General features: G+C 48.0%; 1 protein-coding gene across 1 annotated transcript in view; it reads left to right on the top strand.

The window, feature by feature from the left end:
* The first annotated feature begins 1,747 nt into the window (after positions 1–1,747).
* TCERG1L (transcription elongation regulator 1 like) overlaps positions 1,748–26,786 on the top strand; it is a 40,725-nt gene continuing 15,686 nt past the window's right edge. Inside the window, exons 1-5 of the mRNA XM_030453464.1 lie at positions 1,748–1,996; positions 3,307–3,453; positions 4,207–4,387; positions 9,909–10,088; positions 25,014–25,139. Coding sequence (XP_030309324.1) covers positions 1,748–1,996; positions 3,307–3,453; positions 4,207–4,387; positions 9,909–10,088; positions 25,014–25,139 — 883 coding nt within the window. The remainder of the gene's footprint in view (positions 1,997–3,306; positions 3,454–4,206; positions 4,388–9,908; positions 10,089–25,013; positions 25,140–26,786) is intronic.

Raw genomic sequence — 26,786 nt, 5'->3', positions numbered from 1 at the left:
CAAGTTCAAGGGCATGGTTGGTGCCCCTTTGGCTGGCTGGGAAGAGCAGAACCCAGCAGTGGGCATCCATCCCATCAGGGTCAGGGAGGTGAGGCAGCCCTTGTCTGTTCAAAGCCTTTGTATTTTATGTAGACTGAGAGCATTGTCCAGATGCTAAAAATGTTGATTGACTTCTTCAAATTCTTTTTCAACCTCTCCCTTCCCAAAATAAATCTTAAGCCACTAGTAGAATGCTGCTGCTGTTCTCAGTATTTTATCAATGAACTACTGAATTTAAAATAGACTTCTATCACTGCATTTCATAAGGATTATTTTTTTTTCTCCTCTTTGTTGTCTTTGAATTTCTTTTTCACTTACAATTACCAGGAAGTGCTTTTTGAGTTTCATAAATAGCTAAGCACTAAAACATTTAGAAGTGATCTTCTCTTTATCTGATTTCTGTCACTTTGTAGACCACTCAAATCTGTATTTCCCAATATCTCTCCAAGGATGACAGTAAGCAACGTATTTCTTGTGTTTATCCACAGCTCATCATAATTTGATGTAAAAACTTCTTGGGAATTACCTTTGCTAAGGCTTTTCACTGCCAGGGGAAAGCCAATTCCTCTGCACATCAAATAGAATTAGAGAGGCTGAGAAACAATTTGATACTTTTGCCTCGTTTGTGTGCAGTCTCAGAAGTCCCAGGTTTGCCTGCATGCAGCTGTGTTGTCCTGATGGAATAAGTCTCCTGGTCTGAGGGCCTTGGGGCTGTGCTGATTTACAGACCTGGGCCCAGGACAGAGATATTTGCCTTTCCTCACTGTGCAGCTTGTTCCGTGCTGCTGTGCTGGAGAGCTGGAGGTTTGGCAGGGAAATGCGAGCAATGATTTTAAACCATAAATCTGAAGCACTCGTATGTTCTGTGAACTCAGGCTCAGCCCATTTTCCTGTTATTCATTCCTTTAATTTTTTGCAGGAGAGGCTGGGGGCTGTGGTGCTGTCGGGACGTGGAAGGACTGGTCCAGCTCAGCAGCTGTGGCTGCCCCATCCCTGCAGTGTTCAATATAAGGCAGGATGGGGCTTGGAGCAACCTGGGGGAGATGTCCCTGGCCATGGATGAGCTTTATGGTGCCTTCCAACACAAACCAGGCTGGGATTTTATGAAATTCACGTTTCATTTTATTTCTGTTGAAGAGAGGATCTTTTATTGAAGAGAGGAGAAGGGCCCCATGTGTGAAATGTCCATGGGTTATGGGCTGATTCCCCCGGAGCAGCTCTCCCTGTTCTGTGCCACACGTGGCCAGAAGGCAGGTGGGGAGGCTGGAAGACGTATTGCACACATCGCCGGACCGTCCCTCCGCCATCCCCCAGGCGGGTCGGAGCCTCAGTTCCCCGGGGGTCGATCGGGCAGCTCCCCGCACACCGGACCCGCCAGGTGCCGGTGAGAGCCATGCTGGGCATCTGATGCTAAGAATCTTTTCCTTTCCTTTTCCCCGCCTTGGGCACCACAGCAAAGCCCGCGCTGCTCCGGCGAAGCGGGGGTGACCCGAGGGTGCTCAGGGGGGTACCAGCAGCCTCCCCCCGCCTCGGGGGCGGCCCCATCGCGGCCCCCGCCCCACGCCCCCTCTCTCCATCCCTCCCCTCGCTCCCCCCACCTGGCACAGGCGGAGCTTCCCGGCTCCTTCCCACCGCCCATCGGAGTTTCAGTCGGCGGCGGAGCGGGGCGGGGGGCGGCAGGGGCTGCCCGCTCCCTGTGCCATGTAGGATGCTGCCGGCTCCCGCAGCCAAGCCGCCGCCGCCGCCCCTGCTCTGGCCGAGCCCCCCCGCCGCCGAACCCCCCTGGGCTTGGGTGCTGCCTGGGATCCTCAGGGTCGGTGCCTCCGGGGCTCCTCCGCCGCCGCCCCCGCTGCTGCTGCCGCCCCCCGCCCCGGTGCTGCGGACCGGACCGGGCTGGCGCCTGCCACCCGAACCGCTCCTGCCGCTGCTGCCCGCCGCCGAGCTGCTCCACGGGCAGGTACGGGCGGCTCGGAACCATGCAGGGGCTGGCGGGGTTGTGGGCAGGAGGCAACTTCCCCATCGCCGCGTTCCGGAGCCCTCAGCCCGGCCCCAGGGATTGAGCACCGGGATGCCCGAGAGGGAGGGAGGCGATGGGACTAACGCCCGGGGGCTCTACCTCAGGGTCTCACCTGCGGGGGTCTATCCGGGGGCTCTGCTCCAGGGTCCCTGCCCCGGGGGTCTCTGCCCGCATCTCCGGTGCTCGGCCCCGCTGCGGTGCGGGGCTGCAGGAGGGGTGGGAGCGGTGCGGGGCTGCGTAGGTGCCTTCCCCGGGGAGAGAAGGCTGAGAGAGGCTCCCCCGGTGCTCCCCAGCGAGGGTCGGGATGCGTTTTCTGCAAAGGGAGACTGGAACGGGGGGGATGCTCCGGCAGCGGTAATCGAGAGCGTCGGAGAGGTTGTGTTGTGTTTGGGGTTTTTTTTAATAAGGATAAAGACTAAAGTTTTGAGTCATGTCAGATGAACCAATCTGCCTGGCCGGTGCTTCTTTCCCTGGTAGATATTTCAGTTATTTATTGCTGCTGGTAAGAGCCAAGCGTTGGGGCTGGAGCGTGTGTCCTGCTCCAGCGGCGGTAGCGCACCCCTCATCTTGATGTTTGGGGTTTTTTTTTTTCTTTTTTTTTTTTTTTTTTTTTTTTTTTTTTCCACAAAACGGAGGTAAAAATGAAGCAGAGATTTGAGCACTGGAGAATCCGCTGGGTTTCGCGTGAGGATTTCCAGCCTTTTCGAGCACGAGCGTCTCTTGTGGTCTGGGAGCAGAGAGGGGGAGGCAGAGAATGGGTAGCGCTGGCTTTGATGGAACGGGAGCATCGATTGTTCCCCGGTGTCAGAGCACTTAAATAAACTGCGGAGATGGGTTTTTTTGTGGCCACCCGTTTGCCAAAGGAATTTAAATTAAGGGGAAAGTACGCTCCTGATATTTCCTTTGGTTCTTGTTTGCCTGGAGATAGATTTCTAATCCACTTTCTAGTGATGTTTGTGATTCGTGTGTGAGATTCTGATTGAGTGGAGAAAAACTGAGCTTCCCCAGGGACTAGCAACCATTAGCCAAGGACTCGTTTTACTGCTAGGCTCCCGATTTATGGCTTTTAAAGCCATTTATAATGCCAGTGACATGTCACTCACCATGTAATGCCTGGAGAAACACAAATATTTGTTGGGCTGAAGAGACATGCTTGAAATTTTCTGTAGTCATCTTTTATGTAATCAGGAAATCGAGAGTAAAATCTGTCTTTTAACTTTTTTTGTTTGCTTGTTTTATTTTCTTCTAAGTGGGTATTTGGAGGTCATTCTCCAGTTATAGGATTTTCACCTTCTTCAAGTGTGGAATTTGTTCCTGTGTTCCCGCCCGTGTACGGATCCACAGTTCCCCCTCACGCCGGGAAGAGCTGGATCGATAAGAGGCTGCCCAGCTGCAAAGTAAGTCTGCTCCTGGTTTGATGAAGTATTTGTAAGGCTGAAGTATATAAAGGCTGTGAGCTGAAAGCTGCTGTGGGTTCTGTGAAAGGTCAGTGGTTTGCCAGGCAAAGCCCCGGGGAGCAGGAAGGGGTAAGGGATGGTTAATTGAGGCTGCCTCAGCAGTGATGCATCTGCACTTTGCTGGGGTTGTAAAAAGGACAGAATCTCTTTAATACCTGTCCTTGTTACATGGAGTGGAAGGGGCTGGTTTTACTCTAGGACATGATTCTCAGAGTTTTTCCATTTTCCCCTTGCTCTTGGCACTTCCACTGGCTTTCCCCAAAAGGGATGCAAGGATACCACCAGGGTGTCCTCATCCTCCCCACAGTTACCTACATGTACATCTGTACATTTCCAGAGCTGAATGGTTAAAACGAGGCTCTGTGACCCCCCCAGTCCCCCCTCAGCCCTCTGTCTCTGGAGCAGCTGGCTGAAGCCTCCCAGTTGCAGAGGGACTTGTTCCAGAACACCACTGCCTGCAGGTTTTCTGGTGGTGATACTGCAGTTGTGTTAAAAGCCAGTTCATTTTCACACAGCTGCTCAGCTCAACTCAGCCTGCAATATTTGTGAGGCAGAAATCCATCTGTTCTTGCAAGTTTGTTCCTGAATAGAGATACTACATGGATTGTGACATCAAGTTAAAGATGCTTTATTCTCTTTTATTCCTGAGTTTTTACATTCCAAGCTCTAACATTCCTTGTTTATGTTGGACAGATATACTTGAATAATGCATTTGCTCTGGATTCAGCATGGATACATCCTGAGGAATCGAGGCTCTTTCAGGGAAATGAGAAACCTCTGTTACTGACCAATCAAGTCTCCACAGCTATAGCCAGGCCAGCTGCTGCCTCCAGGCCTCTTCCCACTCTGGTTTTGGCACCCCAGCTGATACCAGGTCAGTAGCACATAAATTATTTCATATTTTTGTTGTGTGGCTTTTTTTTTTTTTTAAATTAATCTCTCAGAGCTGCATAAGCTGTTTTATAAAGTAAGGGTTTCATTCCACTCAGCTGAAAATCTCTTGATGCATCTGAACCTTGATGGCAAAGTGCATTTCATCCTCTAAATTACTCTGGAAGAAAAGAACATGTGTAGTTACAGAAAACTGTAACAGATTATTCCATAGCTGGCTTTGGACTGCCTGGCTGAAGGGGACAGCCTCCTGCAGAATGCTTGGTTTATTTTCAAACAAGAAACTGCTAACACAGTTCATGTATAATTCTCCTTCCTGTTGGCTGCTAATTTTAAGAATTTGGTGTGAAGAACCAGAGAAGAGCAGCTGATCAGTCAGTCATCTTGTTAAGGCTCAGTTATGCACAAAAAATTGTCAAATAAATTCAATTAATCTGCATAACTCAGGTATGTCACAGCTGCTAACAGGAAAGCCAAGCTTTGCTCTTGGAGAAGAACTGAAAATCCATTGCTGTACAGCTGAATCTCAGGTTTTGGAGCAATTTGAAACAGCATTTGCCTCACAGAAGGGGCTTAGTAAAATGCAGGTGCAGGGAGGAGCACGGAGACCCCTGACCATCTTTTCAAATCTCCCCATCCCTCTGTAAATCAGATTTGCAATTGATGCCATCAGTGCCAGTCAGTAGCATCCTCAGGAGCTGCTTCTGGGATGTGTTATGGTTGGCAGTGTTGTGGTTGTACTACTGAAGTATTTCCTGTATAATCCTTAGAGTTAATATGAAGAGTAATAAAAATACAGAGGGCAAATTGCTTCGTTAAGTGCTTTAACCTGGTAAGTTGATAAGGATTCTGCAGGCTCTGGGGCTGGATCTGCTCTGCCTGGCTGCTGTGTGGCAGGCTGCCCTGCCATAGTTAGCAGTAATGATATAATGTCACCAGTAATGATAGAATTGTTTTCTCAATCTATCAGCAGTGCTAAATAGATAAAGGCACGAGGTGCTGCAGGGTGGTAATGCACAGGTTTTACAGCCGAGAGCTCCAGCTCCTGGGATGTGTTGTTTTCTGTAAGAAAAGGCAGCAGCTATGCTTCTAACATGGACTCCAAGGATTTATGTGCCTGTGCTTCACCATTTGGTGAATCCACAGCCACTGGGGATGTTTTGCTTTCCCAGGAAGGCAGGAACCACAGCATGTCTTCTGTCTGCTGGGCACTGCCTTTCACTGGGAAAGGATGCACTGAGAAAATTTAGCAGAGAAAGGATTAACATTTTTGTCTCCTGAGGATGGAGTTTGGTCCCAAGGCAGATGTGTGGTCTGCACATCCCTGACCATGGGGTGGGGGAGCACCAGCAGGACCCCCCTGGTGGCACCTGTTAGGTACTGATGTGCCCTCTGGTACTGGTGTGCCATCGTTTTACTGTTATTGGTGCTAGTGTGAGTGTTTGAAGGTATGTTGGTAATGGTTGGATTTGGTGATCTTTGAAGTGTTTTCCAACCAATATGATTCTAAATTCTCCAGAACTGCTCCATGAGAGCCCCCCCAGCACAGCCCATGGCTGCAGCTCCAGCAGTGGCTGGGGGGATGAGGGGAGCCAGGGAAGCATCCCCAGCCTGGGATGAACACTTCCCAGTGTTGCTGTCCTTGAAGGAAACCAGTCTTCTTACACCAGATAGGGTACATTTTTTTCTTTTTTCTTTGCTATTTTTTCCCCCAATAGCAGATATTTTCTGCTAAGGCAAAGATTTGTTGCTGCCTCTGTTCTTCCACAGTGTCTCTTTGCTCAAAAGCAATCTTTCTGCTCTTTCATCCATTGGTGGTGAAATCAGAAATACCAGAATGAAAAGCACCCGTTTATTCTTTCACCACATTACTTCAGCTCTACTGATCCTGTGTACAGATCAAAATTTTTGATCCTTCCTATTAGTATGCTTTTTCCTTTAATCCCACTTGCCTTCACACCAATATTTTTTAGAGCAAGTGTTATCAGAATCTATATCCATATACAGACACAGTTTTCTAGGTAATTTCAGTTTATTTGCAGGCATTACAAACCCATGAAGAAACGTGGTTGCTTCCTGATAAATTGGGGTTCATTCTCTGGTGGGTTTTAAGGTTTATGAAACAGATGACCCAGGGTCTCTATGGGAGAGGTCTCCCTTCTGTATTTCCTAAACACAAGCTTTATATTGGAAGCACGGGTGTACACATAAGGGGGCCTTGCAAATTGATTTTTTAAGTTTTATTTAAAGTGCACATGGTAGGGCTCCCCTTTTGTAGAACAGGAATAGCCCTGCAGGAGCCCAAATCTTCCTGAAATGCCCTGCAACCTCTCTTGATCCGTGGAGCATTGAGGCACTGCAGGGACAAACACTCCACGGAGGCTCTGGGAACACTTGGGGCTAGTCACAGCTTTATGAAGGTTTGGCTTTGCTTATTGAGTTTGTGCTTTTTGGGTTATCTACCCAAATCAAGACAAACTTGACATGGGATGGGGGCACTTGTAGGAGGGAGGGGGCAATTGGGCAGGGGGGGAGCATTGCCTGGGGGTGTGTATGGCACAGGGGGCAATGGCAGGGGGTGGGCATTGCAGGGGGCAGGGGGGGGCAATTTCATGAGAGGGGGCATAGCCTGGGGGACATGGGCAGCTGAATGAGGGGGGGTCATTGCATTGGGGGGCACTGGATGTGGGGGGCATTGCCTGGGGGCAGGTACAGAAGTGAAATTCCAGAGATCCCTTGAATTCTGGAGGGACACCCCCTGAGCTCTGTGGCAGCCCCCAAAGCATGGGGCAGGCACAGGGTGGGCTCACCCAGCTGGGGGGGTCAGAACTCACTGTCCACACCAGTCTGGGTGGTGTAAGATGCCCGGAGAGGAGTCCCCAAGAAGCAGCTGTGTCTCCACCTTCAAAGCAGGAGGCCATCGTCTGAAGGATGCCCTGAGAAGGGGTTTGTCCTGCTTTGGAATGCTGGCTGGAGCCAGGGCTTTCAGCAGGAGGGCACCCCAGAGCCCACTGGAACAGCTGCTGAAAAACACAGGCTTTGATTTATTCTGAAAAGGAAACTTATTTTTAGTGTTAGATTGCATGCTGGTTTTTCAGAGGTACATTTACCCGATGGAAAGAGCCCAAGTGGAATGGCAGCTGGCTCTGCTGGAGAGCACCAGTCCTGTTGACTCCCTGGCACCAGAAAACAGCTTTTAAATCAAGTATTAACAATTATAGGGGTAGTCCTTTCTTCGTGGAATTATTTAGCAGGAGAGAGGGAGAGAGAACTTCATCAAAGGGCGGGGAAATCACCAAAACTTCTCTTTCAACTGACTGATGAAACTTTAATAAGGGGATTGATGAAAGTTTAATAAGGCAGCCCTGCTTCAGGAGTGTTACTCATCTGTGCTGGTGGAAGGCTGCAGCTACCCGAGCAGCTCAGGCTGACTTTATTTTCCTGCTTTCCTGGGCTCTTTGGGGAAATTTCATCTTCTCCTCCAAAATAAAAGAACCAAATGAGAAGTAAACAACCTTTCTGCTCCCATACCCTGTAGGAAACCAGTAGAAAAGTAATTTTTCTCGACAAGATTAGTTTTCATAAGAGTTAGAGAAGATGTTTTGTGGGTTTTTCCTAGCTGCTCGATAGCTGGAATTAGAAGTCAGTGCAGGCTCTGGGAGGGCAAGGCTTTAACCTGATGGTCTGTGTTAGTCCTCAGGTGAATCAACAATCAGCTTGCAATAAACAGTTGGATTAGTTGGACACCAATTATTCCTTTTTAATTTTCACCGTGACGGTGGCAGAATAATCTGGTTTTCATTTATCCACAGCTGAACAATCAAAACTTTTAATGTTTCTGTGCTTGTGTGCCTCTTAGTCACTGCACGTGCAGGTGCTTCAAGTGAATGCTTCTTGGCATTGAAAAATACAGTGGAAATAAAAAAATAAAAGGTTTTTTGTGATGCTCACTGAAAAGGCTTGACTTCCATTTTGCTCATGCAGAGAGCTGATTTTCACAGAACCCCAGACCAGTGTCCCATGGGCAGGGACACCTCCCACCAGCTCAGTTTGCCCCGAGCCCCATCCAGCCTGGCCTGAGACACTGCCAGGGAGGGGAAGTACATTTTTTTTATTACAAATAAATCTTTATAAAGAGTCGGGAGCAAAGCTTCCAAGCGTTAGAGGAATAGACAGCCTCAGGAGCCCTAACTGGCTGCAACCAAAGCAAGATTCTTACCAAAACCCCTGGCCCCCTCTCCCCCAATGCCAGCTGAGAGTGAACCAGCCCTTGGTCAGCACTTGGTAGGTGCCAGAAGGCAGCGTGGGATGGAAGAGCCTGGATGGGTGTCTGGAGCTGCCCAGGGGAAGGGCATCTTCCCCACCTTGCTGGGTTGGGTGGTCCTACCCAGAGCAGGGGTCTGCATCCCCCCAGCACCCTGTGGTCACACTGCCCCAGGGCCCAGGTGGACACAGAAAATCAATTGCTGCAAACCCAGGGGGTGCCTGAAGCCAGGAGTCTGATCAAATAGTCACTTTTTAATTTATTTTTTTTTTTCTCCAGAGTTACAGTTGGCTCTTCTTGCCTGAAGGATTTCCGCATGAACTGAAAGCATTTGCTAAATGACATAATAAGCTAATGATTGCTTGAATTTTGAATACATAGCTGAGTGCAGAGTGAGCAGCAGCTGGTGTTTGTCTAATTAGGTTTCCTCCTTAAGATTTTTGCTACTCGTTTTCTTGTTTATTTAACGTATTTAGCCAAGGCTGAGCTCTAAAGGTCTTCCTTCCCCCAGGCTCATTAGACTGGAAAGTAAAGGTTGCAGAGATTTGGTGGACAACCTCTGAGCTCCCATGTGGAACCACTGGGAGTTTCCTGCATGGTGTGCTTTTAAGATGAAGGATACCAGCACACAAAACCCGTAAAGCTCAGATATTTTTCATGCACGGGATGGGAGAACAGCTGTAATATTTTAATGCCTGTGACAGGAGAAGCAGGTGATGGTGACACTGGGTGGTCAATAGAACAAGGAACAAAACCATTCAGACTTTAAACCAGGCAACATGGAATTTAGGGAAAGTCAGAATAAGGGTGGTCTTGTTGCATTATGAATCTGTGGGAGCTGAAGAAAATGCCAGCCAATGCATTCAAATACCTAACTTTTTTACTGAGGTTTTTTCATTTAGGTCTAATAACTTTGCACAGTTAATACAGGACTCACTGCTTTCTTGTCCCCCCAGGTTACAATGGTGTGTTCACATATATGGGTTGTTAATAGCTAAAAATGTTCTGATCACAGACTGGGACTGGAATAAGAATTATCAAAGGGGCTTTGAGAGCCCTTAGGGAATATATTATATATTCAAAATCTTGTGTCTCTTGGGGGGGCACATGCAAACAGTGGAGACTGGCTGGGAGAGGCTGCAGACTTCTGTTGCAATTCAGCACACAGAGAACATCCTCCTGCCTAAATCCACTGGTTTCCAATTAAAAGTAACATCTGTTGTATCTCACCCTTCCACAGGAGGTTGCCAGAACAGCCTTAAAGCCGTCGGTGGCAACCAGACCCTGGCTTTGGCCACCATGGCCATGGTGTCTGTGGAGCCCGACCCTCCCCAGGGACCTGCAGCCCCCGGTGTTCAGCCCTGCCACGTCCTCACCTTCTCCCCCATCAGAATTCCAGTCTTGCCTTCGCCCTTCCCAGGTAAGGTCCCTGCTGGGGGGGTCTCAGGTCTGCCTGGCAGCAGAGGGGGTGCTGAGGGGTGCTGGTGTCTGAGGTGCTAAATGAAATATTCAGGGGATGGAGGTGGCGTTGCTGCCACCCAGAATTCAGGTTATTTTCTTGGGTGCCACTCAGAAGGATTGTCTGAAATTGTGTGTTAAAAGTGAGTTCAAAGCCCTGGGTGTGTCTGCAGCCTGTGGCACTGGGAGGTGCAGACAGGGATGGGCTGAGCTGCATCCTTGGTGACCCAAGGGACTTCTGTGAGGAAATGTGGCCCTAGGGCACTGAGGCTTTGTGGTAGAGCCTCAGGTTGCAGCGGTGGCATGAAAAGTATCTGCTTGACATGTAATAACATTTGTTTGTTTGGGTGTTTATAATTCTCAGTACCCTGGGAGGGTGTTTGTGTGAGAGGCTCAGGTGTGGTTTGTGTAACCACTGCTTGTGGCACCTGGGGAGGATGCTGGCAGCCCTGACTTGCTGGGGAAGTTGGGCTGGTGTGGGGCCTTCAGGATCAATTTTGAAGCTGCTCTTTGCATGCTTGAGGCAGCACTTTAGAAACCTCATGTACCAATTAAGCAAAAAACTGGAATTCCATCTTTTTTGGTCCTTGAAGTGTAACGCAGCAAGACGCAGAGAGATTGAATTTTGCAGAATGTTTGCAGTTATGATCTTTGGTGTTCAGCTGAGATCTGTTCATGAGAGAGGAGCTCAGTAATTATTGTTCCTGTGGAGCAGGCATCAGGACCCCCTGGCAGCAGCCTGCCAGCCCTGGGCTGGGTCAGAGCCAGCTGACCCCTGGCAATAAACCCCAAGCATTTCAGGCTTTGCCAGGAAGGATGGCACCAGGGGGTTTCTCCTAAGAATATAGAGGAATCTTCTAGGAAAAAAGCTTGAAAATGCCCACTCCATGAACAACAAGCCTGAGATTCAGCTGAGCATTGCTCTGGATTCACCACTCTCTGGGTTTTGATTATCCACCAGTTCCACAAGCAGCAGCCTGGCTGGTGCTGGGCTGGGAGGGAGCATCCGTGTCCCCTGGGGCAGGGGTGGCTCTGTGCCTGGGTTGACATCTGTGGGTTTGACTTGAAGTGCAGGAAAAAGCAGCCAGCTGGCCAGAGGCAGGGCTCTGCTGTGGAAAAGAAATGTCTCCATTGGCATGTGAGTTAATGGCTGGGAAAGCATCAAGGAAACATTATCCAGAGTGCAGGTGATCCCAGGTGGAGCCTGCTTGGTGACCCTGACAGGCTGTACCTGCTGAAACACAGCCAGGCATTGGTGTTTATTAACAACCACTTTGTGTTCAAGAGAAACACCTCTTGGAGAAAGCATCATCTGTGGCCTCTGGGGCAGCTGTGTTTTTCCTGATCCACGTGTGGTTTCTAAAGTAACACGTCAGTTAATGAACTTTCCATGTTCCTCTTGTCTAAAGCTTATACATGTTCACACAATAGGAATGAACTTAGGAAACAACAGATTATTTCCAACTTCGATCTGCCTGGTTCGTGGGCCTGGTGGGACAGGGTCCCAGCTCTGCTGTTCTTCTGCTTCAGGGGCAATTTATTGGAGCTTCCATGAAGACAAATGCCAGGTGCCATGAGCTAATGAGAACTGCAAGTATGCAGAGGGCACTGGAAATTTTTACAAGTTCATTTTAATATCATTTATTTGATACTTGGTGAGAGAAAGTCAGAAGCAGAGCTACAGTAGGGTCCAGGACAGGTGGGGAGTCCAGAAGCTCTTGCAGCCTTTCCCTCTGGGGGACAGGGGGATGCTGCAAGGGTCCCACTGGATCCCTGGCCCTGGGCACCAGCAGATGAAGATGGGATGTGGGTGGTGTGCGTTTACTGCTCCCTGGGCTCTGATGGGAGAAACTTCTGTCATTTCTGTTGTTGGGTGTTAGTTTGGCACCATTCTGGCCTTGGAAATGTTCAGTGATGCAAGGTGTTTATGGCAGCAGAAGAAATACAGAAGGCCCTGTATTTAAAGCTGAAGAAGCTGTTGTGGTCTCTGGTCACCTGTGGGCTGTGGCTGCTTGTCACCAAGGAATGCAAGAGGAAAATCCTCTTGTACTCTCTGCTGAGCACAGGGACAACATTTTCACATGGATGAGCTGAAATGGAGAGGGTTTCAGCACTGCTATTGGAGCTCTGCTGTGGGTTATTTCTTTCTTTCTTTTTTCATCCACTGGTGGTTCTGCTCATACATGTACCAGGCAAAATGGTCCCTTAAATATTTAATGTCTGCCTTGCTGTTAACTTGGGTTTTGTGCCAGATTAAACATAAAGACTAAGTGGGAGCATGTGGTGATGCAGCTACTCAGGGGTCTGGGCTGCATCCTTGTGCTTATTTGCCCTGCTGGTACAGGGAAAACTGAATTTTCCAACACTATCAGATCCCATCTTTCAAGAGGACTCTTGAAGAGTTTAAAAAACCAAACCCAACAAATAAAAAAAAAAAAAGAAAAAAACCAAAACAGACAATGCAATAAGCTTTGGGAACATAAAGAGCTGTGTGAAGTAACTGGGGTATGGGATATCTGGCAGTCTCCAACGCCACTTTTATGGCTCCTGATTCAGAATGGGGGTATTTGCTTTCTTACTCTCACATACAATTTCTTAATTATTGGAGTGAAAAGGGTAAGAAATGAGTCTGTGGTTATGGACTCTGTAAATTAGCAGCGAGTACAAATATTAAAAAAGGCACCATCTGCCATATAAACCATTTGCCACCTGCTCCCTTGCTCTCAGAATTATTTAATGGTTTAAACTTAATGTTTTAGCCTGCCACAGACCAGCTGGGAAGTGACTGAGTATTTTTCCTATCAGTACCTTAACGGCCCAGCACCATTAGGTGCTAAAAGCAGCTCTTAGTGCCAGCCTCTCTCCACAGCTCTTTCCTGGCTCTGCCTGCTTGCTTGGTGAGCAAGTTCTTCTGTGGCAAACACTTCCACAGCAGCAATTACCCCCTTTCTTTTAAGGTGTGTTTAGGGAGCACCAGTTTCCCCTCCCAGCACAGGGAGGTGATGTGCCAGCTCTGCAGAGGGACAGGCAGCAGGAACTCCGGGTTCCTGGGACACCCCTAAGCTTGGCAAAACATCTCCCCTGTTCCTTACTGCTGTCCCAAGGGAGGTGGATGGAGGTGACATCTCTCTGTGTCCCAGGCACTGCTCCCATCAGTGGGACAATCCACCCAGTAGTCCTTTCCCTGGGGCATCTGCTGTTTAGGAAACTCTAGCTGGAATTCCTAGCCTGCAGGTGAACAAGAAGTAGTGTTGATGGAAAAGCTAATGGGCACATTGAAATATTCCAAGCAGCAGGGTGGTGTTTGTCTGCTCGGGAAGCTTTTCTTTCCCTTCCTGGGTGTCCTCTGAGTCTGGCAGTGGAGGAGGCTTGACTTTGAATGCTGAGCAGCTCTAACAAGCGTGTTGTAAATGATGTGCCCAGCTTTAATGTTGTGTAACGAGGCAAGCAAATGAATGTTTATAGTTATTAAAGTGATAACTTCCTACTTGAGCTAATATTCAGCATAAAATTACTTTTGGGTTTGCTATCTGTGCTGGCATGCAGGAGGGAGGCGGGGACGAGCCGTGGGTCTCTGAGATAAATAATGCCAGAGATCACAGTTAAATGAGTATCAATTTTCTTCTGCTGTTGGGCAGTAAATCTCTGCTGGAAGCTGCAAGTGCTCAGCTGCCCAATCAAGGCTCTCTAGGAAACAGGATGATGGTTCCTGAGATGTTTGCTGTGGGAAAATCCAGCTCTCTCCTTTCTGTCCCTGGGGAGGAGCTGGGTGGCCCGGAGTCGGCTGGAGGGAGAGGGGCTGCCCAAGGCAAAGCAGATGGAGGGAGGAGGAGATGCAGAACAGGTGGAACCTTCTGATAGTGCAGATTTTTGACACCACCCCCACTGGAAACTCAGGTCACTCGTGGTGCATCTGTTGATGGTGCTGTGTGGGTGTGCAGAGCTGGGGGTGATACACAGACAGACAGGGGTTCAGGTGGTGTTCAAATGAGCCCAGCTTGGGTGTCCATACGAAAATACACCTCTAGTCCTCCTTTTCCTGGAGTATCATTGATCTAACTAGAAGTAGATGGCAAGATATTCTGATGGGATAAAAAGACACTTGCAGAGGGATTTATTTTATTTTACTGCTGTGAAACATCATTTTGTCTTCTGCAAGAATCCTACAGGCATGCTGGTACCAGCTACAAGTTGGTTCTGCTGCTTTTCTGCTGTGTTCCTGGACAAACAGCAGTTTTCTCTAGTGGGAACCAGAAGAAACTGGTTCCATGTCTTGAGTATAATGCCAGGATACTGACAACAGCTTAAAAAAGCTTTAATCAAATATTTCTTGGGGTAGTTAGAAAAGACAAGCAACCCACACAGTTTCATTCATGCTCAGCTATCTGCTTGATAAATGTCATGAAAGTCAGACAATTTACTATATATTTAACTGAAAACAAGGTGTAGTTTTTTTTTCCCCTTCGAAAAATGCTGGAGAGAGTTTTAATCAGATTTCAGGTGTGAGTAACAGCATTTCCACTGTTAACCCCCCCAGGGTGGATTTTCCCTGTCCAGGGGAGGAGTGGGTGGCAGAGACCTGGGCAGCTGCTAACACAGGAGTTACCAACACAGAGCTGCCAGCACACTGCTCACTCCTTCACTTCCATCCCCTGTGCAGCATCTGCCCAACCCTCTGAGCATTTCTGTGTCTGTCCCAGGAGGTTTGAACCCTTCCCTGGGGGGATGTGGCTGCTCTGGCTCTCTTGCCACCAGTGTTCCTGAAGCATCCTCCCAGGGGGGGCAGTGCCGTGGGTCAGGGTGTGTGTTCCAGACCCTGCCTCAAATTGTTCATGTTGTCTCAGCTCAGCTTCTCCCCATGAGCTTCAAGGGATCCCATTTCCCCCCGAGAGGCTTTTCAACAAGGGATTCTCCTGCTGCATGGCTTTTTTCTGTTGCAGGCTCAAATTTAATTGAGATTTCTGTAGCTTAAAGCAGAATCTCAACTTAAAGTTCAGATAATGTGAGTGGAGCAGAAGCCTTTGAAGAAAAAAAAAATCAGATTGACTGAGAGGAAGACTTGTGAAGGGAATGTAATGGTCTGAAGAAGTCACTGGAGAGCTCCCCTCCAGGAAGAGATGTGGGGATGGGAATTACTGGGTGGCACCATGAGCTTTAAATGAGAGCTGAAGGAGCACGTTGCTTTAATGACTGCTGTTGTTGTTGCCTTAAATTTATTTATGCAATTAAAGCATTAGGAACTTCACAGGCATTGCCAAGGCTTAATACAGTTAAGATCTAACGTTGCTGCAGTGCAAAATAATTCAAGGTATTATGGCCCTGAGCCATCATTCCTGAACTGCTCATTGGTACCCACAGGAAATACTGTGGGTGTTGGGGAGTGGTGCTGAGCACAGGTTTTGCCAAAGCCCAAAGTGTGAAAGATGCAGCAGGACTGAGGTTACCTTGCCAGCATTTCTCCTGCACTGCACAAGATTTTCAGTGTGTTGGCAGTGAGCAGAGAAAGGAATGAATGCTTCTGCCTTTTTTTAGTTTTCATAATACTCAGTTTATTTTGGGGGGAGGGGGGTTGTTTGGTTTTTTGGTGGGTTTTTTAAATATTGAAAGGTGAAGCTATAGTGTGGATTTGACTCAAGGTGTTTGCAGTGTTCAGTCTGAATCTGAAGGGACTAGCATGGGAGTGGGGGGGCTTCTATTGGTAGTAGTAGTACTAGCACTACTATTATTAGTTGTTGTTATAGTTGCTATTATTATAATTATTAGTGTAGATTATTATTATTATTATTATTATTATTCCAGTGGAACAGCTATGCCTGTTCAACCTTTTGGATGGTGTGAAACAAAGTTATGGCAATTTTCACAATGTTTTTAACCCCCTAGGGTCAGGAGTCAGTGGCTCCACTGGAGCTGTGGTTCTGGTTTTGGCACATGGAGCAGGGGGTGATGTCCCTGCAGTGGGGGGGGTCAGGCAGCCCGGGATGGTGCTGTGGGGGAAGGACCCAAAACCCTGAGTTCCTCTGCTTTGGGTTTGTTTTGAAGAGCAGAGAAAAAACAGATCAGAACCTCCCAGTTCCAAGGAAAACAAAAAAAACACCAACAACTCTCCTGACAGTCCTGTGCTGTGTCAGCTTCCCTGCTGTGATTTTAAGAACCTGCCATTTTTTTAATCTGGGCTCAGATGTCATCATAAGAATCATGCAAGGATTGAAAATACAAGGGAGAATCACATTTCTGGTTTCCACTTTACTAGTTTTAAAATTCCACACCTAATTTATAACTCAAATCCTCCTAGAAATAAGTATGCGAAGATTTTACTCTGAAATACAAAGGATTCCTTCATGCAGAAATAATTACTCTGATATGACAGGAAGTGGAGGTTCCGACACTTTGATACTGCATAATTTAGTGTATTCTCTCAGAATTACATCCTGTTAAAGGAAAAGATTGAAATTTTATGCTGTGCTTCGTTTTCATCAGGCTGGAAATAAATCAGAAAATTTTGCAAGTGGGACTGTGCCAAGGAGCAGTGAGAAGCCTTGCAGGAGATGGAGAGTGTGAGCTGAACATCCTTGTCCCCATCCCTGGTGGGGCAGGAGCTGCTCAGCTCCGCAGCTCCCATGGGTGCAGGAGGGATGCAGCATGGTGCAGGATGGGGGCAGGATGGGTGCAGGATGGGTGCAGGAGGGGTTCAGGATGGTGCAGAATGGGGGCAGGAGGGGTTCAGGATGGTGCAGGATGGTGCAGGATGGGTGCAGAAGGGGCACACTCAGCCTTCCCCCCATGTCTGTGGGTAGATCTTGGTGCTCCTTCTGCCTGAGGAACACCCATGCTCAGCCCTGGGCACTTGGGTACCTGTGAAATGCCCAGAGCTGCATAAATCACTCCTGGCTCTGGGTACCTGATCTTCCCAATGTGTATGGTCTGGTGAATCCCACCAATGACTGAAAAGGAGCTCTTTGCCCTCTGAGGCTGTCACATTCATGGCTTCAGGAGGTCACCCAGCTTGGGTGCTTCTGCACTGCAAAACTTGCCAAAAATCTGCTGTCAGCTTTCCTTCCCATTTGAGGGGGCTGCATCAGGGTCTGTGGTGCAACAGGAGCCAGCAGTGCCTGAAGGCATCTCCGTGGAGTTCTGGAGCTGAGTCCCTGGGAACACAGAGGAACCACTGCTAGGAAAACACAGCAGCTCAAACGCCTCCCTGAGCCATCAGTTACATCTCATTTGTGTTCTACTGAGGAGTGAAAGAGTAATGGCACAACCATGCCCTTGAGAGAAGGGGACTGGGAGGAAGTAATCTGCCAGCTGAGAATCCAGAAGAATTTAAATCCTTGCTACTTACACTACTACATAAGCTAAAGATCAGTAACTAATGGGGAACACGCTGGTTTGGCTCTGGATCTCCAAGACATGGAGGCAAACTGAAGCAAATTTAGTCTGGCATTTTTACAGGTGGGTGCTGGTGCCTGGTCTGAGGACAGGGTGCTGTCCTGCCTCCAGCCCAACAGGAGAGGCTTTCCTGCAGGGATGGATCATAGGCAGCAGCAGGTTTTGGGGTCCCAGCACTTCCTACCAGATCCATGCCCTGCTCCCAGCTGCTGCTGCAGATGTTCAGGAAGCCACTTCAGGAGTGACAAAACCCATGGCATCATGGATTTCCATCTTTTGCTTTTCCAGCTGTGGGGTTTTACGTGGTGTTTGACTTGACTTCTATCTTTGTTATCCTGTTGGAAATTGAAAAAAACCCCCAAAAAACCCAGAGCAGGAGTCATTTCAGCTGGAGATGGTTTTGATGCTCTCAGCACAGCTCAGTACAGTTTGTGGGGGTGCTGAGAGCACTCGGTGTCTGCTGAGGAGCAGCCCAGGACTTGCCCCTGGAGCTGTACTGAAAGGGACAAACTTCATCTCTGGTTAAGCACCTCTGTGCTTGGGGTTGCCTTTCCTGGAGGCTCTGTCAGTAATGTTTTTGAAGGGTTTGTGCTTTAAGGATTTTTTTTCCCTCTTGTTTTAAAGGTGAGCCCTGGCAGCACATTATGGGATGTGTTGGATGAGTGTCTGGTTCTCTGAATGCTGCTCCTGTCTGGTCTGTGAGGCTCGGGGTGATGGGGAATACCAACAATTAGCTAAATGTGTCTCAGCACAGAAGGGAAGAGGCTGATTCTGCTCTGCTTCCTTCAGATCATTATTTTGCTGTGTGTTGCAGTCTGTACTCGGTATCAGCACGGAGCCTTCGGAAGGAAAACATTTTCTGCTGTTAGCTTGAGCTGTAGTGAAGTAATTTAAAGCATGCCAGCCTCGTGCAGGTTGTAATCTAATATTTGTAGCCATCTTGTCTCTGTGATTTGTTTCTTGTAAATATCTGCCTGCGTGAAATGAGATGAAATCGGATTTTCTTCTCCTCCTTAAAAATCAATTGTCCTGTTCAAATCCTGGTGGCTGGAAATGACATCTTGAGGAGCTGCAGGCAGCTGTGGCAGCCTGGCCACGTTTCTGGTCTGTTCAGGGATACGGAGAAAGTAATTTCCCTCCTTCCCTCGTGGAGGCCACGGGATGGAGGGGTTGGTGAGCAGAGGTGGGCAGGGTGTGTGCTGGCTCTGCAGGACAGGTCCCCCAGCATGGCACATCTCCAGCTCCCATGCCAGGGCTTGTTTCCATTGCACACACCACAGCCAAGATCCATCCTCAGGGACAAGCCAGCTGCCCAGAGCATGGTTCCAGAGGCTGTTTGTGGAGTAAGAGTTTGTGCAAAGCTGGCAGCGGAGAAGCCACTGTTGGAGCACGGGAAGAAATGCAACGCCAGGAGCTTGGAGGTGGGAACCCAAGCTGAGAGTCTTGAACTTCTCCTGGTCTTCTGAATGTCACTGTGTTCCACAGAACTAGCAAACATCTGAAAAAGAGGAGGTGCAGGAGGAATAAATGGCACCAATCTCCCCTGTACACCAGGCTTTTGGTCCCTTCGGGGGCTGCTCCATGCGGGTGTCTTGAGTGTGTCACCCTCAAGTGCCAGGCAGCTTCTGGCTTGGGAAGGACACCAAGCCCACCCTTGCTAGGCAGGGATGTGAAAGCAATGGTTCTGTTTTTCCAAAAGCTCTGTATATAGTTTAAGACCTAAGTTAAAAGCGAGGAGGTAATGAAGATGTAGGAGGAGAGCACTGTGTGATCTTGACTGGGCTCTATAGAGGTAATTGCCATCCTATCAGGGTTTGGCTCTGCTCCAAAATGTATCTCACTTAATTATCTGAAACTGATGGTGACAAAAACCTGACAATTATCTGACATGATAATTTAGTTTTGATTTTTATCTTTAGGAGAACGAGAGATCACTGCACAAAGAAACATAAAAATCCATAAGTTCACAAGTGTGTGTTAACAGTTTTACCATTTTCTGTTAGTCACCTCACTGTGCTGTTTTTCTGTTAAAATTTGTTTACATCTTTCTTGAAGAAAACACTGACATGAAGCCAGTGCTTCATGGGCAAGGAAACTCCAGCTAGAAAATAATAAAACACCCTCAGGATTTTCCTTCCAACAGCTGCAGCAGCAGAAGTGCTGAGCAGTGCCCTCGGTCCCCTGGATTTGTGGGCACAAGGTGAAGCTCTGCACCCAGACCCTCTTGGTTTTGGTTCTGTCCATTTGGGATGCTGGGAGCCCTGCTGCACAGGCAGTCCTCCCCTTCCCCTCCAGATGTCTTTGGGTTTCAGGTCTCCCTTTAGTTGGGAAAAAAAACCCCAAACCCGCAGCAGAGCAACATTGCTGCCACTGCTGGCCTTGAAGTGATGGACCTGGTGGCAACGAAAGATCCAGGTTCCCAAAGCTGCCTGTAAATATGAGCTGGCTTGGGGGCCAGAGGAGTTCCTGAGCCTGTGTGACAGTCCCTGTGAAGGCTTTTAGAGCCCGGATTCCTGTCCTTGGGAGAGGACACTGCTCCCCAACCATCCCCTCGGGTGTTTCAGTTTGGGTGCCAGGTGAGCTGTGCTTGGGTTTAATTCCTTGCTGCAGTTGGAACCAATCCCTGCTCTGAATCTGAGATGGGAGCTGATGAGGGAAAGGCAAAAAATAGGTGCCAAACAAATTTGTTTTCTTAAGATCCTTAATTTCTCTTTAATGAACTATAACAGCATGCATAATTTTAAGCACACGCTTTGCATATTTTTGAAATGCATTTTTGTGGAAGGCTGTAGCTGTTGCCCATACCTCCCAGCTGGCTTGGATCTGGTGAATTGTTCTGGTTCCTTTAAAATTTAATGATAAAAAATACTTCTAGCCCAGAACAACTATTGTTTGTGTAGCTGGCAGAAAATCAGAGGCGTACCACTCCAGTAGGTTTGCATTCCTGTGGATTGGTTTGGCTCAAGAAGGATATTTTTTTTAAATCCTTTTTGGCACCTCGGAAGGTTCCCTGTTTAATTTGCTTTCTGTTGCTGGTTTGTGTCTTCAAGCAGAATTTTAAGAAGTAATGACTTTGGTCTGAGGAGAGCAGCACATTCCCATAGGTAATGTCCATTATTGATCGATGCCAAAACCACCAAAATATTCCCAATTATTTCCAAATACAGGAAACAAACAGAAAAGACCACACCAAGGCTCCAAATAATTGATAATTCCCACTGCAGAGATTTCCAGAGATTTGCTGAGGAGCAGGGAGGGGAGCAGCAAGGGGTGAGGTGCCAGGGAGCAGGGGATGGCTGGGAGTGTTCTTGGTACCATTTAACTGAATTCCAGCCCAGAGGAGGGAGAAGGGATGTCCCCTTCAGAAAGTCCCTTCTGGTGACAGGGTTCCATGTTCTTTTCTGCTGCAGAGCTCTGCATGCACACAGCTGGCTGTGGATCTCTTGGTAGATGTGTGTCATGCTTTTGTTTAACCAAAGAGGGAAAGTTCCACGCTCATTTTCTGACCTCCTTACAGGGCAATGTGTTAATGTGATGAAACAGCAAGGAGGTGACTAAGCTTTGTGCTTCTAGACTATCCATTCTTAACTGAAAAAAAAAAAAGAAAAAAAAGAATTTCTGTGTTCAGATTCATCAACCATCTAGTGCTGTGCCAGGAGGTACAGAGCTGCTGAGAGCTCTTCCTTTGTATTACCCTTCACCCTTTTATCTCATTGTCATTCTTCCATTTTCCATCCCAGGTCACTGAATTTGTGATCTGTGCTGTGTTCCAGAACAGATCTTCAATCACCATTAACTTTTCTTTTAAATATATAAATCTAAAAATAGGAAAACTCAAACACAAATAAAACCACAGGAAACCTGGGCAAAGAGCTGCAAAGCAGCCAGGGTAATCCTGCCCAAAGCTGCCATAATGTGAAGAGTTGTTTCTGCTGGAATAGGAAACTCTAGGAAAACTTTGAGTAAAGTTTTGAGAGAAGGAAGTTTATAGGTGCTTGGTGCTATCATTTGTGCAGCTTTGTGCAGCTGCTCCAGGAGTCTGGAGGCATTTGGGGTCATTGTCAGTAAGAAATAAGGAATTGTTGGCAAGTTTGTGAGCAGTGCTAAACCTGCTGCTGGGAGGAAAGCTCTTTGGAGGGCTTGGATTAAACATCAGTGGTTTATTTCATACTTACAGGTTGTCTTTTACTTCAGGTATTTCTGGTGTCAGCTTGCTGGGATTTGGTTGTTTTATTTATTTTTTTTGTTCCCCATGCAGAAGTGGAATTCCTCTAAATGACACGAGTGGGGCACAGCCTGCCTTGCTCTGTGAGTCCCTCTGGAACTGTTTGGGTAAAACCTTTCCTGAGCAGAGCCAGAGCACTGAATATTTAATACCCTTTGTTAATGCATTCTCATTATATTTCAATTTGGATGTAAAAAAAGAATCATTGCAGCTCGCATTGGACTCAGAAATAAGCAGGTCTGGGGAGTACCTGCTGGGCTGCTGACTGAGAGGGGGCTTTTCAGTGTTGCATCAGTGACTGGGAAGTCAACACAATTACACTGATAATAGGTTTTCTACTCTTTGGTCATGGGCAGACTTTTGAAAATTACATTCTCGGGCTCTATGCCACTGACATGTTTCTCTGTCTTTAGAAACCAAAGGTGATCCTCTCTGCACCCAGTGAACATCCATGCAAAGAAGCAGGAATAAAACCTGCCACGAAGCACAGGGGTGACAATGCTGCTGCTGCTGGGGAAAACCAAGGTGCTAGAATGGAATCCTAGAACCACAGAATGCTCAGGGTTGGAAGGGACCTCCAGAGACCATCTAGGTTGTGGGTGCCATTTGGACAGCAGTGTCCAGCTGAAAAATAACTCACCTTTTGCAAAATAACAAACACACTAGTGTTTCATTAAAATACAGATTAAAATTATTAAGGATTATTAAAATACAGGTTGTATGGTCTGTGCAGGAGCTGTGCCTGGTGATGGCTGCAGGAGCTGGGAAATGGAGCTGGGGGGAGCAGCAAGGGAGGGTGAGGACATGGAGCCCCCAGCAGAGCCCCAGGTGCCCCAGCTCTGGGTCCCATCAGCAGGGATGCAGATCAGGGCAGTGTAACACTAGCAGAGGATCTACAGGGTTCTGAGCCTGCTGTTGTCCTCCTTTGTCCTTGTAATGTCCCTGTGTGAGTTGCACAGAGGTGGGTTGGGTTTGCAAGTGCCAGTAAAACACACCAGCACTGAAATAACCTTTGCTGGACAGATGCTCTCCCAGGGCAGGACTTGCTGGGCAGAGCTGCTTGGCTCCAGCCATCATCAGAAACTTCAGAGATGATCTTTTTTATCCTCCCCCTCCTCAATATTGCTTTATAGTAAAATGTGCTTAAACCTAACCATGAAGTGCACCGAGTGTGTGTGTTGTGTTTGTGTTTAGGTGCTCGTCCAGTTCAGGTCGTGTTCAGCTCACCCCAAAACCTCATCCTGAATGACATTCAACTCGATCCTCAGAGTTTATTTGTATTCCAAACCCATCTCTTGCCAAGACTGCTTTTGATGAGTGCAAAGAACTAGAAAGCATAAATATTTATTCCTTAAAGGTTATGATTGCCTTAAATCATTCAGGATTATTTGGTGAGCATCAGATATAATTAAACTAAACAGTTGCACTCGGTCTGCATGTATGAAATAATATATATGTGTGTGTATATCTGGATCTGCTCGACTCCAGTATGGGTGGAAGCTGGGAGTTAATTGCTTCCATGCCATCAGAAGATGCACTGATAATTTAATGTTTCCTGCATGTGGCAATAAATCAACATAAAGAAGCAGCTGAAATTATATAATGGGAAGTCACATCTCCCCGTGCAGCACAGGCTGTGGTAACCAGAGGAGCAGAGCTTGGCTCCAGTGGTGTGAGACTAATGACAGGGAGATAATTAAGCACCTTATGAAAATCATTCCAGTCTTGGGGGTCTCTCCCTGTCCCCCCAGGAGGTCTTTAGCAGCCCAAGAGCTGGGCTGTGAACCTTCCCTGCTTGGCAGATTTAAAGGTGGAAGAGGAGAAGCCAAGAGATGCCCAGCTGGGCTCATCTCCAGTACTTGGTGGTGTTGTTGCCTTGCACAGTGGTCATTGTGGATAAATTCCAAAGAGCTGATGCAGGCAGCAGGGCACTGGTGTGCCAGGGCTCAGCAGCAGCAGGGGAGAGCAGGAGAGGACATCCCACTAAGTCTGTCTGATGGCTCAGGGAAAGGAGAGGATGGAAGTTCCCTTTTTATTGACATTAACTTGAAAAGCCAAAGAAAACCAAACAACTCTTGCTCTATGAAGTATTACTCATGGAAATAATTGTGTACAAACATACATCTAAGTTTCAGATGGAAATCCTAGCCTGAGAAATGGTCTCCAAGGATGTGGAGACCTGAATTTCAGTCTGTTCACTCCTGTGTCCTGCTGGGCATCCCTGTGCAGCTGGAGGGGTTGGTGTGAGCTTGCTCTGCATTGCTCCCTGTAATTAGAGGCACCTCAGATGGCAGGGCTGGGATTGATGGTTCCTCAGCCTTTCTTTATGAAGTGAGTGAGCTCATCAAAGTTAATACTTTTGCCAGGGGCTTTGACAGAAGGAGAAGAAAAGAAAGAGTTGTTGCCTGAGGACCAAACATTGTCTAGAGCAGGAAAATGGTTCAGTGTCTTACTTAGAGCTGGCCAGGTTACAAGTGCCTCTAGAGGCAATTCCATGCTGTAGGCAGCAGAGCACCCATCACCCTGACCTGCTGCTCTGTGTAAGGGCTTTATTTGTTGTTATTTCTTCAAAGAAAATATAGACGAAATCTGTAACAGTACCTTGTAGGGTAATTACTGTGCTACTGGTTGTGTCTTGCAGGAAGTTCTCCTCTAGCTTAATGGCAAAAAGAAAAAGAGAAACAAGAAACAATGAAGGGTTTCCTTTTCTGGTGTTTTTCCTGCTCTGCCTGCAGTTAATCCTCCCCGTGCCTCCCGGTCTCTGTGCTGCTGTCCCAGGGAAGAGATGGCCAGAGCAGCACGGGGCTGCTTGGTCTCCCCTCTCCTTTGATGTTAAGGATCTGGGAGCATCTCCTGCTGCCCATTTTGCTTTGTTCTGGGCTGCTGTAGATCCCTGGGGGCTCTCACCTGTTCTGATAGGGCATGTGTAGAAACGGGAGGTGTGTTTTTCAGACTTAAATGAGAAAACGGGTTTTGCTGTAAGCTCTTCTGAAAGCACTAATATGACCCTGCAGATCCTTGGTGTGAGGGTCAGGGTTTTGTTAATTTAAAAATGACACTGAGGTTTATTTGCTGAGGGTCAATGGATGCTGTGGGCAGCCTGGACCAGAACCTCACCCCAGGATTGTTTTATTGTGCAAATGAGAGGAAATGCTTAGCAGGAGGTTAGAGAATGTTCTGTGAAACACGGCTGGAAGCAAAGGGAGCTTTTCCAGGGCATTTCTGTTTACCAGGGAAACAAACAACCCAAAAAGTGTCCTTCTGGTTTGCATGCAGGTTCTGCCTCCAGACTGGATGCTCATGTGGGTCCTTTGCTGCCTACACAAGTGACCAGGGTGAGGGCTGTGGCTGCGCCGGCGGTGACGCTCATGGCCACCAACCTGATGGATGCAGCACTCCCAGGTGTGTGTGTCTGTGTTTCTGTGTGCCCATCCTGCTCCCCCAGCACATGCTGTGTCTTTGTGTGCTCCCTGCCATGCCCTGCTCCCCACACTGCCTACAAGTGGGGGGGAGCCCTCAAAAACTCAGCTCCAACGCTATGGTGTTTGCTTTAGTGCATCCCCAGGGCTTCAGGTCCTGTCTGCTCAGCCTGCAGCTGGCAGCAGCTTTGCATTTGATGCTACAAAAAAAAAGGCAAGTGTCTGATATGTCCTTGGGCTTTCCCTTTCCCAGGCCAGTGGTGGTGAGGATCATTACCAGGGTAATGTGGTGATCTTTTGGGTAGCTGCTCCACGGAGCCCTTTTGGCTGAAGCCTCCAAGGATGCTTTAGGCTGTCGTGGGAATGTGTGTGTGTTGTTGTGAGAGGGGATATAGTGCCATTCCCAAAAGCTGGAGGACATCTCGTGGCTTTATTTAGATTCCCAAATATGTGCTGCAAATCACAATCAAAAAGCAATCTGATTTTGATAGGAAATTATGAACGTCTTCTCTGATAATGTCAAATTCCTCATACAATGCTGTTGTGAAGTCAGGAGCTGGGCAGCTTGTTGAAAACTGAAATTGTAGGTTTTAGGCTAATCTTAAAAACAAAAAGCAACCAGGTTGTGAGGAGAGACAGAACTGACCTGAAGAGGTAGTGGTGGGATACTGAAAGCTGAGTCTGTAGGTGGGTGTGCTTGGAGTAAATCCAGTTCTCTGAAACATTTAGAGTCCAAGGTTTAAATTTTCTTGGAGTTTAATGGAGATTTCAGCTCCAGATACCTCTGCAAAGCAATTTTTTATTCTCTCTTTTTCATAGGAACTTCCAGAGTGAGTGAATTTTTGTCCCTCATCCCTCTTCCTTCCCTCTCCCTCTCCAGTTCTGCTTTTTTAATCAGGTGTGGATGATGGTCCCCCTGCATCCTCTGTGATACACCCTGAACAGCTCTGCTGCCTCACCTGTACTTTTCACACTGTGAATTATTCATGTCTCCCTACCTGCCAGAGCAGCCTCCTTCATCAAAGCTCTTCCTCCTCCCATCTCCAGCCCGACCTGCAGCAGCACTACAGCAAGGTGGTAATGAGGCAGCTGAGTTTAAGGGCAGGAAATCCCCTGTGTGATTATGCTGGAAGTCTGCTGTGGTGGCTTAATAACTGGCAGACTGCAGTTTATTTTGTCCACTTAAGTTAAAGAGTGGGGTTAAAAGGTTGATTAATGGGAGAAGAGCAAACCTGAGCTGCCAGGGGAAGGCAGACACACATCTTCCTGGCTGTCCTCCAGCATGGGCAGAGCAGAAGCACCCAGGTCCTTCCCTGGAGCTTCAGCTTTCCTCGTGGGATGCTGTGAGGGAGCTTTTCCTAGGAGGAAGGAAAGGAGAGGTATCCCAGGCACTGGGAGCACAGAGTGTCTCCAGGCAAAGGTGTGTGAGGGTCAGGGAGAGCAGCTGCCCCAGGGCCTCCTGCTGGGGCCCCACTGCTATCTCCATGCCCTATTTCAGACCAGTCTTCACTTAGAAACAACCTGGGCAAGGGCAGCAGGGGTTTACACCATGATTTGTACCTTCCTCTGCATCAAACCAGAGCTGCTGGGGCTGTCTCCTGACTCCCTTCTTCAGCGTTGCCTGTGGGAA

This window comes from Calypte anna, chromosome 6 (genome assembly GCF_003957555.1).
Source record: "Calypte anna isolate BGI_N300 chromosome 6, bCalAnn1_v1.p, whole genome shotgun sequence".
Taxonomy (NCBI): domain Eukaryota; kingdom Metazoa; phylum Chordata; class Aves; order Apodiformes; family Trochilidae; genus Calypte; species Calypte anna.
Note: the sequence above shows the minus strand (reverse complement) of the source record. Positions and strands in the feature narration are given on the sequence as shown.